Below are 14,028 nucleotides of genomic sequence, written 5' to 3' on the forward strand. Positions count from 1 at the left end.
TAGTTGAGGAGTAACTGGCACTGAGCCTTTGGATTTTCAGGTGACCCATGGCTCTCCTGTCTTCCAGTAATAACCCTGGCCTCACTGGTTATGCTTGAGGGGTATTCTGTGTCCTCAGCAGGACCTTGAGGGAACCCTGTCCTTTCTAGCTTTTAACTTTTTCAAGGGGTTGTACTTTCATAACTAGCCAATAGGAACAAACTCATTAGAAATGAGAAGAAGACTGGCATTTGATTCAGAGCTATCCTGAACCAAACTCTGCCTCCTCCATTCATTTATATGCTGGTGAGCTATGGTAAGTTTTTAAACTAAATCTCAGTTCCCCTGATAAATCACCTTTGTTACAGAGCTGTGATGAGGAAACGGGGTAATGTAGACACTCACTACATGGCAATTATCATTGTCATGCCTGTTGAATTTGTGTAAAATGTAAGGAAAAGAAAGTACTACATAGTGGGATTTTATATCCGTTTAATGCCATCCCATTTTGGATCTGACAAATGAGTTAGTTGCCTATGGAGCTGTTTGCTGTGACTGGCACTACATTGCTGGTCCCTAAAAGCATTTAAGAGAGCGGTTACAGTCAGCAGTGGCATGCAAGTCAATGATTTTACTTATGTTGTCTCATGGGACCACGGGAAGAAGCCTATGGCCCCTCCCATCATGACTCCACAATGCGGCGAAAGGACTGAACGGCTGGGGAGACTGCACCCCAATCAACGGGCTTCCGGTACTCCTTCTTGTCGAGGAGGTACTGCCTGCCACGGTAGTTGGGTAGCTCATAGAAGACCCAGGCACCCTCCAGCACCTTACACGAGTGGATCTCTCGCATGTGAAACTGCTCCAGGAGGGCAGGGCAATCTCCAGTGGTCTCATACATCTGACCGTTAAAATCCCCTTTCTCAAAGATCTGGAGCTTATAGTGGCCTCCACTAGACTGAAAAAAGAAAAAAAAGAGAGAGAAAAGAAAGATCAGGAGGAAACAAACAACTACCACCATGGAAATGGAAATGACCCAGAACTCAGAGAGAGCAGTCTGCTTCAGAAATCAGCAGAAGAGCCTGAAGAACAGAACTGAATCACCAGTTTGCAAAACAAAGCAGCATGCAATTCCTCAGACAACTCAAAAAGTAGAGAAAGACCCCAGGAATAACTCAGGTCTTTAATCTTGCCACTAACGGATCTAAGGTTTTATTTACGCTTTTTGCAGCTGACAGGAAGACACGAGAGAAAAAGAGTGTGCCAGCCCGGGCCTGCCCCCGCACTCACCAGATGGACAGCTCGGCAGGAGCTGAGGCGATCATTGAGGCCCATCCAGCGCTGGTACTTGGGGTACTCTCCCTGAGGCAAGATGTACATGTACCCGGCAAAGTTGGGCCGTTCATACACTGCCCAGGTGCCTCCTTCCACTCGGATGGAGTTGCAGCGTCTTAGATATGCGTGGAAATCCGAACAGTCACAGTCGCAGTCATACCGGCGGCCTTGAAAATTTTTGTCTTCATAGAAAGTAATCTGACATGCAGGATGAATAAAAAGAGCTGAGGAGTTGGGTGCTTATAGTCACACAGTAAACAAAAATTAAGAGGGCTGGTACAGGAGCATAGTAAACTAATCCTCTGCTGGATGCTGGTTCTTGTCCCAGCTGCTCCATTTCCCATCCAGCTCTCTGCTAATGCCTCAAGGCCTTAGACCCCTGCACCCATGTAGGAGACCCGGAAGAAGCTCCTGGCTTCGGATTGGCTCAGCTCTGGCCTTTGCAGCCATTTGAGTGGTGAACTAGCAGATGGAAGATCTCTCTGTAACTCTAACTTTCAAGTAAATAGAAATAAGTCTTAATTAAGAACATATTGCCAATTTTAGAAATTCCTCTTGCCTCAATTATAACACAGAACAAATTTGACTTCACCCCACATTTTGCTTCCTGGCAGGCAACTTCCAGTTATCAACAACAGGCATGAGCAGTCTGAGGTCTAACCTGGTGCCATACCTGAGAGTGCTCTTATGAGAGCCTGCAGTTTTCTAGTCAAGTTCATTGCTTCTTTCTTGATGTCCCCACAGCCCTCTGCACTTGTCACACTGTTATAAATTACCCTCCTTCCCATCAGACTTGTGCCAGACTTTCTAAGGGAAGGACCAAATCTTACTTAATATGGATCTGCCGTGCTCAGCACTTTACCAACTCTCGGTAAAGTCTGATGAAAATGAGTTGCAAGTGTAGAAACCCATGTCAGGTCATATGGCAGATACACAAGAAAAAAAAAATCAAATTGATTTTAGCTCAGAGAGCTTATTTCAGATGTATACAGAGCATAAACCAAAAAAAAAAATCTTATTACTGTGTTACTAATGAATTGCCAATGGAGTAGCTATGGAGTAACAAGATAAGGAGAAGCTTTTTGCTTGCAACTTGACCAAGTTTCCACAATGCCTTGGGGAAGCCTCTGATGGTAGCCGTGGGAAACCAGAAATAGCAAATGCCGACTCCAGAGTGACATCCTTACAATCACTCCTGCCATCTTCATCAAGTCACCCCTCCAGAAGTCAGCCTCCCACGTGCCAGATGGCCTAGAGAGTCACTCTGAAGTCCTGGCTAGAAAGCAAAGCCCAAGAGCTTTTCTGATTGAAACAAGAGACAGAACTCCCAGAACTCCTAGGTATTCTCGAAGCAATTTCTGAAAACCACAAATGTTAAGAAAGCCACAAATGTTCTAAAGAGTTGGTCTCTTCTTGTTCAGCAATTCCACAATGCAAGATCAATGCTAGGTCACAAGTTGAAGTAAAACCGCAGGTGAGGGGCCAGTTTTCTGGCACAATGCCGCCACCTTGTGGCTCATTTACAATACTCGTTTAAAAGAAAAAAAAAGCCTGTTTTAACAATGAGAGCCAACTAATCAAGCAGGTGTTTTAGAGGCAAAGCAAGTGAGATAAACCTGTTCAAAGAAGAAAGGAGTAAAGGAAAGTGGGCAATTATAAGGCCAATAAGTGGTTTATTAAACCTGCATTGGCTAGGTGGTGAAAATCACGAAATAAAGCCAGAAAGGGGATACAGAAGCCCTGTTAGAATCTCCTTGATTACGTGACAGTCCTACATCATAGTTTGCACCTGGAAATAGATGGATGCTATACTTCAGGCAAGAGATGGTGAGGACGAACCAAAAAGTAACCCCAATGTGTATGAGAATGAGGAAGAATTTAAAAAAAAAAGTAGGATTTAATTGCTAAGCACATGTAGGCAATGAAAGAGGGGAAGAAACCAGACTCCCAAGAGAATAGAATACAAAATCTCCTTTTCTTCTACCCTGGCTGATTCATTCTAAAGAGTAGCATACGAATAATTCTTTCTTTTTCCTTTTTTTAATATTCATTTATTTTATTGGAAAGGCAGATAGATAGAGGAGGAGAGACAGAGAGGAAGATCTGCAGTTCGATGATTCACTCCCCAAGTGACCTCAATGGCTGGCGCTGAGCCAATTCGAAGCCAGGAGCCAGGATTTTTGTCACAGTTGTCTCAGATGAAGTGAAGTGGCTTATGTTACTAACAGTTGCAAGTAAGTCTGTGGACTGCAGTGCAAACTGCTGGTGAGCGAAGTGCGGCTCATCTGGTTTTCCCTGGCTGCCTTCCCTGCACAGCTTAGCTTGACTCAACACGGCATTTACCCTGGCACACACAGAGGCTCGGGAGCTCCTCCAGCAGCCTGCATCCAGGCCTTCAGAAATATCAAGTAACTTCTCTAAAGCAGAAATGGATTTGAAATTCTCTCATTCATACACTTAATTGGTCTTCACTAAAAGCTTTGCAAGGGCTGGTCAATGCAGAGATTAGCATCATGCTTCACTTCCTTGTTCCTCAGGTTCACTGCCTTCTGCATGTTTGTCCGACGGACATCAGTATCTGAGAAGTGGAAATACACACAATGTTCTGCAGGGTCACCATGCTATTTACCACCACTCCCACTGCAACAGACCCGCCAACCAGCCCAAGACTGAAACAAACCACTCATCATGTTGCTCCCGGGCCTAAGCTCCCACTGCAGGGAAAGACCTTCTAACTCTTGGAGCCAGACAGCGTTGCGCCTAGATACAATGCACTTCTGTGGGGAAAGAACAGTGATCCCCATTCCACTGCCACCTGAGAAATGACATTTGGACCAAAAAGTGAACAGTAAGAAATATGGAAATTTTCCTATTACAAAAGTTATTCCCAACATTTTTAAGTTTATTTTTTAAATAACTTACTAGCCAAAAAGCAACAAAGAAAACTCTTGAGTATACCCAAAGTTAAAAAACAAAATAACCACACACACTTAGTGAATTCGTTTTAACCCAGTCTGTAACATCTTCGATTAAATTGCTAGCTAGGTAACAGAAAAAGGAGGTGCAAGAATTTAGCATCTCCCTTGCCTATACAGCAAGCTGACTACATGAACAAGCCTATGAGAATGAAAGGAAATATGCTATTACAAATCTAGAAATCTTTACAAGCAGGGAATGTTATCAGAGTAGTTTAAGTAGCAGCTTCTCCTCCAGGCAGGCAGCTATCCCTTTAAGGACTTTCAATTCCTTCTTAACGGGATACGCATGGACATTTCAAGACATTCAGAGTGGTGAAGACAATTTGCCCCAAACCTACCAGATGACAAGAATGATTATTGGTTCTATTTTCAATGTGGAAAAGCTAGCCAATTACATAACATATTAATTGGTAGGCCTTGACACGATGCAATGGGAAATACAAAACACGGCCTATGTAGGTTTTCGTCAAAGCTGTTTAGTCAGAAACTAAACAAGAGGAAATAATCAGACAAGTCTAAATGCAGAGAGCTCTGCCAGACCCCTGGTCCAGACTGAAATATGTCAGTGTTCCCAAAAGCAACAAGAAGTGGGAGCTGGGGAGGGAGGTTGTTCTAGATTGAAAAGACTCAAGAAAAAAGAAGGGGTCTAAAAAGGACAGCAAAGTGCAATGCATGATCTTGGACTGGGACTTGTAAAAGAAAAACTGGCCGACCCTAATGCCTGTTTTTGGGAACGATTGGGAAAAACCTGAATAAGGTCTGAATATAGTGTGATACGATAAATCTTAGAAACATGATAATGATACAATGTTTATAGAGGGGATGTCCTTATTTTTAGGAGTGACATGCTCAAATACTTAAAAAGTGTAATGAAGTATGCTGTTTATTTCCAAACAATATAGCGAAGAGTGATCAGATACAGCAAAATGTTAATTATCAGAATACATACACATGCAGAATATACAAGTATGCATTCCATATTTTTTATTCTCTCAATACATTTGAAAACATTTCCTTAGATTCATTGGAGAGCGGCAGAGCTAAAAAGAGAATAAAAAGTGTATTTCCCTTGTCCCCAGAGCCCTCTGAGGTCAATTTCCAGCCCAGCAACTGTGAATCAGTTATTTTAGAGGCAATTTTCCTAATGTGAATGAGAACTGTGGGAAAAGGTAAGAATACCTGTGTGAATGAAGGAGGCAGATAGGATATAATTATCACTTGATTTGCCTATCCACCATGACCTGTAAGAACAATGGTTGAGGCCGAATTTCAGAAATAAATTATTAACCAACTACTACAACTTTTCCACTCCACCATAATCCTCATAGGCATGTTCTGTTCCGGCGGAGACAATTCATGACATAGTTGTTGCTGGAAGGTACAAGTGACAATGACATTTATACATTATTTACCTGTAGAGTATTCGACACAGCACCAGATATGACCCCTTAATAAAGAGTTTAATAAAACCGTTAAAATCGCCCATACGCTAAACATATTGTCTCTTCACCGTGGGTCTCTAACCACTGTCATACTCACCTTCTTTCTTCTGTCAATGTATCATCAGGTGATAAGTGGGAAGGCAGAAAGTCACTGGGGCCATTCACTTACCTTTGTTGGGGTTTTAGACATGTTTAGTTCATAGACTGGCTTCCCCAGTGCAGAGAGAAATCCAGGGATAACTACAGTGAGAGGCCCCGAGATATTTATAGTGGGCTGATTTCAACCGAACACCTGCTTAGTCATGAGAACTGGATCCAAAAATTGAGTCAGTCATTTCGAGGCTACTGATGGTTTCTAGCAAAACAATTGGGATTATAAAATAAAGGACAGCTTCACTACCCACTTTAGTGCCTACCAAGTCCTGCTGAGCTGCAGGCTTCGCTGAGTCAAGATATCCAAACCCAGCCCAAGTTTTGAACATCAAAACCAAATTTCCTCTCCCCTAGGTAATTCGGTTTTTGTTTTGTTTAGCAAGCAAACTGTCTGAAATGTATCGTCTCTTTCTTCCTTCAGTGAAGCCATAAATTTTGGTTTTTTTTAAAGATTTATTTATTCTTATTGTAAAATCAGATATATACGGAGAGGAGGAGAGACAGAGAGGAAGATCTTCCATCCGATGATTCACTCCCCAAGTGAGCGCAACGGCCGGTGCTATGGCAATCTGAAGCAGGATCCTGGAACTTCTTCCAGGTCTCCCACGTGGGTACAAAGTCCCAAGGCATTGGGCCATCCTCAACTGCCTTCCCAGGCCACAAGCAGGGAGCTGGATGGGAAGTGGAGCTACCGGGATTAGAACCGACGCCCATATGGGATCCTGGTGCGTTCAAGGCAAGGACTTTAGCCGCTAGGCCACGCCGCCGGGCCCAAGCCATAAACTTTGATAAGAATCCCAACATCACCCTTTACTTCTGGACAAAAGTAAAATGTCCCAAAGACAATAAAACTTGTATGACAACTAAAGGTAACATATGATCTTGTGTTTGCAGGAAAAATCGCTACAATGGACTTTTTGAGATAATTAGGGGGAAAAATTAGGGCTAAAGCTTTGGTGGTGGTGTTTGGATTTGGAGGGGGATGCCTGTATCTCATCCGAGTACCTGGCTTCCAGTCCTGGATCCACTCCTGAACTCAGCTTTCTGCCTCCGCACACCCTGGGCCACAGCAGGTGACGGCTGAAGCAGCTCCGTGTCCTTCTCACCCATGTGAGAAGCCTGGAGTGAGTTCCTGACTTCAGCTTGGCCCAGCTCTAGCTTTGGGGGCATTGTGGGAGGTAACCAGCAGATGGTTAAACACACACAAAAATAAATTTAGTAAATAAATAAATTTAGAAATAATTAAGGTTTATGTAGAATGTTATTATACCAATGCTTAATATCTTGAATGTGATCACTGTAAAATGACTAAAGAATATATTTCATTGTCGGAGATACATGTTAACATATTTAGGGTAAAGATCTAAATGGCTTACGTCCTTGCCTTGCAGGCACTGGGATCTCATGTGGGCACCGGTTTGTGTCCTGGCTGTTGTACTTCCCATCCAACTCCCTGCTTGTGGCCTGGGAAAGCAGCAGAGGATGGGCCAAAGCTTTGGGACCCTGCACCCACATGGGAGAACCCAAGGAAGCTCCTGGCTCCTGGCTTCGGATTGGCTCAGTTCCAGCCGTTGCGGCCACTTGGGAGTGAACCAGTGGATGGGGGATCTTTTCTCTGTCTCACAACCTTCTCTCTGTAAATCTGACTTTCCAATAACAGTAAAAACTCTTTTTAAAAATCCTTTTAAAAAGTGAATATTTAAAAAGATCTAAATGTCTGTGATCTACTCTCAAATTGCTGAGCCAAAATAAAATAACCATATAGAGGGGAAGCTTTGTGACATAGCAGCGTGAGCTACCACCACTTGGCAACGGCAGCATCCTACATCAGACTGCTGGTCAGAGTCCCCACTCTCTGCTTCCCATCCAGCCTCCTGGTAACAGGTCTAAGAAAGCAGTGGGCAATGGCCCAAGCGCTCAGGCCTCTGTCACCCATATGAGAGACCGACATGGTGACTTCAGCCTGGCCCAGAGCTGGCTGTCGCAGCCAGCTGAAGAGTAAATCAGCAGATGGAAGATCCCTCCCTATCATATCAGAAACAAAATAAAACAAACGAAAACAACTTGGGATGGTAAAGTATGGGAAAATGTTAACAACTGGTACACAAAGATATGTGGAAGTTCACTGACCTATTCTTGCAATTGCGTTTTAAAGTTGAAAAACTTTCACAACAAAAAGTTTTTTAAAAAATGCACAAGAGTACTGCAGTAGTAGAGACAAGGAGAGCTACTAAAAGACTCTTTCTCTGTGCCTGATATCACAATGACACCCGGTCAAAGAACATTTTAGGTATCTGACACGTGTAACTCTAGGAATGAGAGGACAGCTTATGAAAACTCAAAGAAACAACAAATTAACTATTCTCCATTTTAATGTTCCTAGTCAAGGATGTTCTTATTCAAAGTGTCTTCCTCATCTTCTACTATAGAAGTACACAACAAATATGTTAAACAATGGGATATCCAGAGATGTATTATAATCAATTTCGAAAGTGGCAAATGTATTAATTTCTATTGGAAAGTCAGATATACAGAGAGAAGAGACAGAGAGGAAGATCCTCCATCTGATGATTCACTCCCCAAGTAGCCGCGATGGCTGGAACTGAGCCAATCCGAAGCCAGGAGCCAGGAGTCTTTTCCCAGTCTCTCACTCGGGTGCAGGGTCCCAAGGCTTTGGGCCATCCTCGACTGCTTTCCCAGGCCACAAGCAGGAGTTGGAAGGAAAGTGGAGCAGGCAGGACACAAACCAGTGCCCACATGGAATCCCAGGACGTGCAAGGTGAGGACTGTAGCCACTAGGCTACTGTGCTGCGCCCAAATGTATTTCTATATAAAGATTTCTAAAGAACAAAATACACAATTTTCTGAATTTATAAACTTTTTTTAAGATTTTATTTTTATTTTTATTGGAAAGGCAGATTTACAGAGAGAAGGAGAGACAGAGAAATACTTTCCATCACTGGTTCACTCCATAATAGTTGGAGCTGAGCCAATCCAAAGGATCCAGGAGCCAGGAGCTTCTTCCAGGTCTCCCACTCAGGTATAGGGTCCTAAGGCTTTGGGCCATCCTTGATTCCTTTCCCAGGCCACAAGCAGAGAGCTAGATAGGAAGTGGAGCAGCCAGGACACAACCCGGCGCCCATATGGGATCCCAGCACGCAAAGTGAGGATTTAGCCACTACGCTATTGCACCAGGCCCATATATATAAAATTTTTACAAAGAATGTAGTTACTACTACTAATTTTATGAACATACATTAACATGTAATAGTCTTCAAAACACACTTAAATTATTCTAGTGTTTATTTGGTAATGTTGTACTTGTTTGAATTTCATCATAAAACAAAAACTGAAAACTTCAATTAAAATTAACAAACATTCTGGGTCTGGTGCCATGGCCTAGCGGCTAAACGTCTTTACCTCGCACCTGCCGGGATCCCATCCAGCTCCCTGCTTGTGGCCTGGGAAAGCAGTCGAGGACGGCCCAAAGCTTTGGGACCCTAAACCCACTTGGGAGACCTGGAAGACGATCTGGGTTCCTGGCTTCAGATCGGCACAGCACCGGCTGTTGCAGTCACTTGGGAAGTGAATCATCGGATGGAAGATACTTCTCTCTGTCTCTCCTCCTCTCTGTATATTTCTGATTTTACAATAAAAATAAATAAATCTTTTTTTAAAAAATTAACTAACATTCTGAGGATAATTTTCACTTTTGAAATAAAGCAGTCCTTTTTTTGATAAAATTATTAGTTAAATGTCCAACAAATATCTTTAAAATATCTAGTCAATGAATCAAGGTTGTTCAACTGATTTATTTCACTAGTTCAATCATTTCTTCCCTATATCTGGAAGAACTGGCTTACCAAATCAAATGTAAACTTCACTTTAATATACAGAACGACACTGAAAACTCTGAAAATTAAAAATCTATATTTTATTAAGAAAAATACTCTTTTGAGTTTATTGAAAATTAAAGCTAGAAGTGAAAACTAAAGATCTTTATGCAATTCCACTGTCTTATGCTTTAAAATATCTTTGTATCAAACTATCTGCTACATGTATGATAACAAATCATACCTTCAGTCAAATTTTTTTTGATACTAAGTTCCTTTTATAAATAGTAATAAAAAAACTATAAAACCCTTTTTAAACTTCATCAAGGAAGAAACCCTTTCATAAAACAAATTAAAATATAATACATATATAAATCTACATTACCTTAATGCTAACATATATACAATAGGGCTACCTTCATTAACTTTTTCAATTTAGCATCATGACAATGAGTGTTTCAATGTTCTATAAATAATTTGTTTATAAGAAAGTCAAAAACAAAGCTAAAATTCAACCTAAACAGTAGCAATTGAATATAATGGAAATAAGAAAAAGATTTAAAAGGGAAAAAAAAGAAAAATCCCTGCAAGTCTCTGAAGCAGGAAAAACATCTTCCCCACTCAGCTGTCAGATGCGCACCGTCCTCCACTCACTCCTGTGCCTCAGGCCCCTGAAGATAACAAAAGGAAAGTTCATAGCAATCACATTCCTCTGCTTTCATGTAAGTAAAAAGGAAAAAAATATATTTACAAAACCATATAAAGTATCAACATCAAGTGATAGATTAGGATAACATATGAAGTTTAAAGTTAGTTATTTTCCTCTCTTCTAAGTATCACATAGTTTAATCTGTGGGGATTAAACTAAAAATTTTTGAACTAAAACTTTTCAGACATAATTTTTAAACTTCATGAGAATATGGCTGTAACAACTTTAACATTTTATGTATTTGAAAAGGCAAGGACAGAGAGAGAAAGAGAGTTTCCTGATGATTCACTGCCCCAACTTTGGCAACAGTCATGTTGGACCAGGCCTGGGCCAGGGGCAGGGAAGTCCACCTGGGGCTCTCACATGGGTGGCAGCAGCCTAACTGCCTGAACTACCACAGCCTGCCTGCCCAGTGATATATCAGCAAGAAGCTGGACTGGCAGCCAGAGCTGGGAGTGAAACCCAGGTACTGTAACATGGGGAGAGGTGATGTGGACAATATATTAATTTCTCTCTGTGCTCTTCTTGGCTTATAGCAAGACAAGCATTCTAAGTACAGACATGCAAAAGCTGAAAAAAACCTGATTTTTTAAAAGCTTTATTTAAAAGGTAATAAAGCACACATGTGAACATGGGCTGCCCCACCCAGAAAACACCTGAAATGAGTGGGCAGTGGTCCAGAATGCCTAAAAGGAAGCAGGTTTGGGGAAGAGAAAGAGAAAAGGGAACCTGTGGGCAGCATCTGCAGCAGTGGTCAGCTGTGAAAAAGAGTGCCCTGTCCAGTGGCTGGCCTTTTTATCAAGTACAGGGTGGTCCCTGTTAAAGCATGAAGCCACCTGGGAATTATACGGCACATCCACAAGTCCTGGATGGGGCTCAATATCACGTCATGGTGTCCCCCCTCAGGTTCTGGATGAAGCAGATGCTGCTTGGGAAAGGGAGCAATTTGGCTGACGAGTAGGATAGACTTACATGTGCAGGCTTTCAGCAGTTTCCAGCTCAGCAGACATAAACCATTGACCTGCCATCAGCAGGTATCCCAAATGGGATCCTACCTGCTGTGTCCGATCCCTGCCACAGATATCCAATTTTCAATTCAGCTTTAACACTGACTAGATATTGAAATTCTTTTCTTAAGATATTTTAAAAATAGGAATAAATAAATGAATAACGAGAAAATCTTGTTGAGGCTTTGGAAGGCTGCAGCCCCTTAAAAAAGTTAAATATTGGGGAGGGGTGGGAGAACCCAAGTATCTATGTAACTGTGTCACATAATACAATGTAATTAATGAAGTTAAATAATAAAAAAAAAAAAAGTTAAATATATATATCCCTATAATCCTACCTCTAGGTAAATATCCATGAGAAGTGGATTTACAAATCTACACACAACTGTGTACGTAGGGATTGGTGTTGTGACACAGGCTTAGCCAGCACCTTTAAGACCAGCATCCCATTCCAGAGTGACAGTTTGAATCTCAGCTGCTTAGCTTCCAAACCAGCTGCCTGATGGTATGTCGGGAGGCAGGAGAAGACAGCCCAGGGGTGTGGGCCCCTGCCACCCAAGTGCAAGGCCAGTGGGAGTTCTGGGTTCTTGGCTGCTGCGTGAACCAGAAGATAGAAGATATTTCTCTTGTAATTTTATTCTGTACAGTATGATATTTTGAAATACATACATGTTATTTTTCCCTGTCACTCTGTCAAATAAAAGAATGCTTAAAAAGTAAATAAATGGTACCAGGCCCTGTACTTGCAACTACACACAAGAATCTGGTCTGGGATCACCTCAGACAAAGTTTCTCTTGGGATCTCCCCAATCGAACTGCCAGACTCAGAACCCATGGTCTGCCATGGAGTGCGAGTGCCAGAGCCAAGCCTCCTCAGAGGCTCAGACAGAGCACTGGACAGCATGACCAGCTGCACATGGAGGATATGGCAGTCCATCAGAACCTGCAGAGGATACCTGGCATCACAACAGAGGACAGAACAAATCAATCAACTACCCCAGCCATAGGTTGGCAGTGAAAAACTGGGCAAAAGGAGACTCTAAGGTGGACTATGTCAATCAGTGGATTTTGCAGCAACCTCATCATGCTTGGAATGGAGGGAGATTGGCAACAATTCATAACTGTTGAATTATCAAAACCACTTGAGCAAGACCCTCAGAGCATGCTCCACATTGGGGACCTGAGATGGGTGGAGACTGGGTGGGGCTTCTCCCTTTATCTCCTCCTTTACCCTAGATACATGACAAAAACCACGTGGAAATAACAGTCTTACCCACTTTCTTTGTGCCATAATTAAACATGTAAAGATCGTCAAAAATAAACAAAACATGGAAAAAAGTAAATAAATGATAAATAGAAACTGTACACAAAATATACAGGCAGCATTATCCACAATAGATGAAAAACAGAAACGATTCAATTGTCTGTCAGCCTGAGGAGCATCGGGCCTGTTTTCTGTTTGGATATTTTAAGTGATGCTCCAATGAGCAATTTTTTAAAAACAGATCTTCACAGGGTATAACACTTCAGTTAGGAGGAATAAGTTCAAGAGGTCTATTGTAGAAACAGTGACCTCAGTTAATAACAACATACTGTATTCTCTGCTTATGAAACACTGGAGGTATATGCCAAGTATTCTTGCCATTAAAATGACAACTGTATAATGTAAATACATATGCCAATTAGTTTGACTTGGTGATTCTACAATGTATATATATTTTACAACATCACACTGACAGAACAGTTACAAATTTATCTCTAAATTTAATAAATTAAACAGATCTTTACATTCATGAATTTATCTGTAAAACAAATTTTAAGAAGAAAAATTGCTAAGTTAAAGAGTATTTGTATTCTTAATTTTGATCTTGTCAAACTGGCCCCTAAAGAGGTAACACACATTTAGACTTTCTCCAGCAGACGGAATGTCTACCAAGTATGTGTACCACCAGTTTTTGCTCCCTGCCAATCTTACAGACAAAAAAAATTCCTTTAATTTTAAAAGTAGAGTATCTATGTCTGTGAAGATGTGTTTCTTTGTTTTTCTATGATCTACTACGTATTGACATCCTTTTTTCTTGTTTTTTTTTTTTTTTTAATAATTTTTAAGGGGACTTTACTTATTTGAAAGGCACAACAAGAGAGATGGAGAGACAGAAAGAGATCTTCCAGGACCAGCCTGATGGCTCAACTGCCTAATCCTCTGCTTACAAGTGCCAGCATCCCATATGGGTGCCAGTTGATGTCCTGATGGCCCCGCTTCCGATCCAGCTCCCTGCTTGTGGCCTGCGGAAGCAGCAGAGAATGGCTCAAAGCCTTGGGACCCTGCACCTGCCTGGGAGACCCTGAAGGAGCTCCTGGCTCCTGACTTTGTATTGGCTCAGTTCTGGACAATGTGGCCATTTGGGAAGTGAACCAGTGGATGAAAGATCTTTCTGTCTCTCCTTCACTCTATAAATCTGCCTTTCCAATAAAAATGAACAAATCTTTAAAAATAAGAACTACCATATATTTACATAATATGACTTTCCAATAAATGTCTCTGTGTTCTCACCTGTTTAATATATGATTTCTGGTTTCAATTCTGCTAAT

The 14,028-nt window shown here is 41.6% G+C and overlaps 1 protein-coding gene across 1 annotated transcript; it reads right to left on the reverse strand.

Annotated features, from left to right (window-relative positions):
- Nucleotides 1–497: 497 nt before the first annotated feature.
- CRYGS (crystallin gamma S) lies at nt 498–1,574 on the reverse strand. Its single transcript, XM_004591249.3, has 2 exons — nt 1,270–1,574; nt 498–937 (listed from the first exon to the last, which is right to left on the reverse strand). The coding sequence occupies exons 1-2, from the start codon at nt 1,357–1,359 to the stop codon at nt 662–664; spliced, it is 366 nt and encodes a 121-aa protein (XP_004591306.2). The 5' UTR covers nt 1,360–1,574; the 3' UTR covers nt 498–661.
- Between the last annotated feature and the right edge of the window lie 12,454 nt (nt 1,575–14,028).

The sequence above is a fragment of the Ochotona princeps genome, chromosome 3 (genome assembly GCF_030435755.1).
Source record: "Ochotona princeps isolate mOchPri1 chromosome 3, mOchPri1.hap1, whole genome shotgun sequence".
Lineage (NCBI taxonomy): Eukaryota > Metazoa > Chordata > Mammalia > Lagomorpha > Ochotonidae > Ochotona > Ochotona princeps.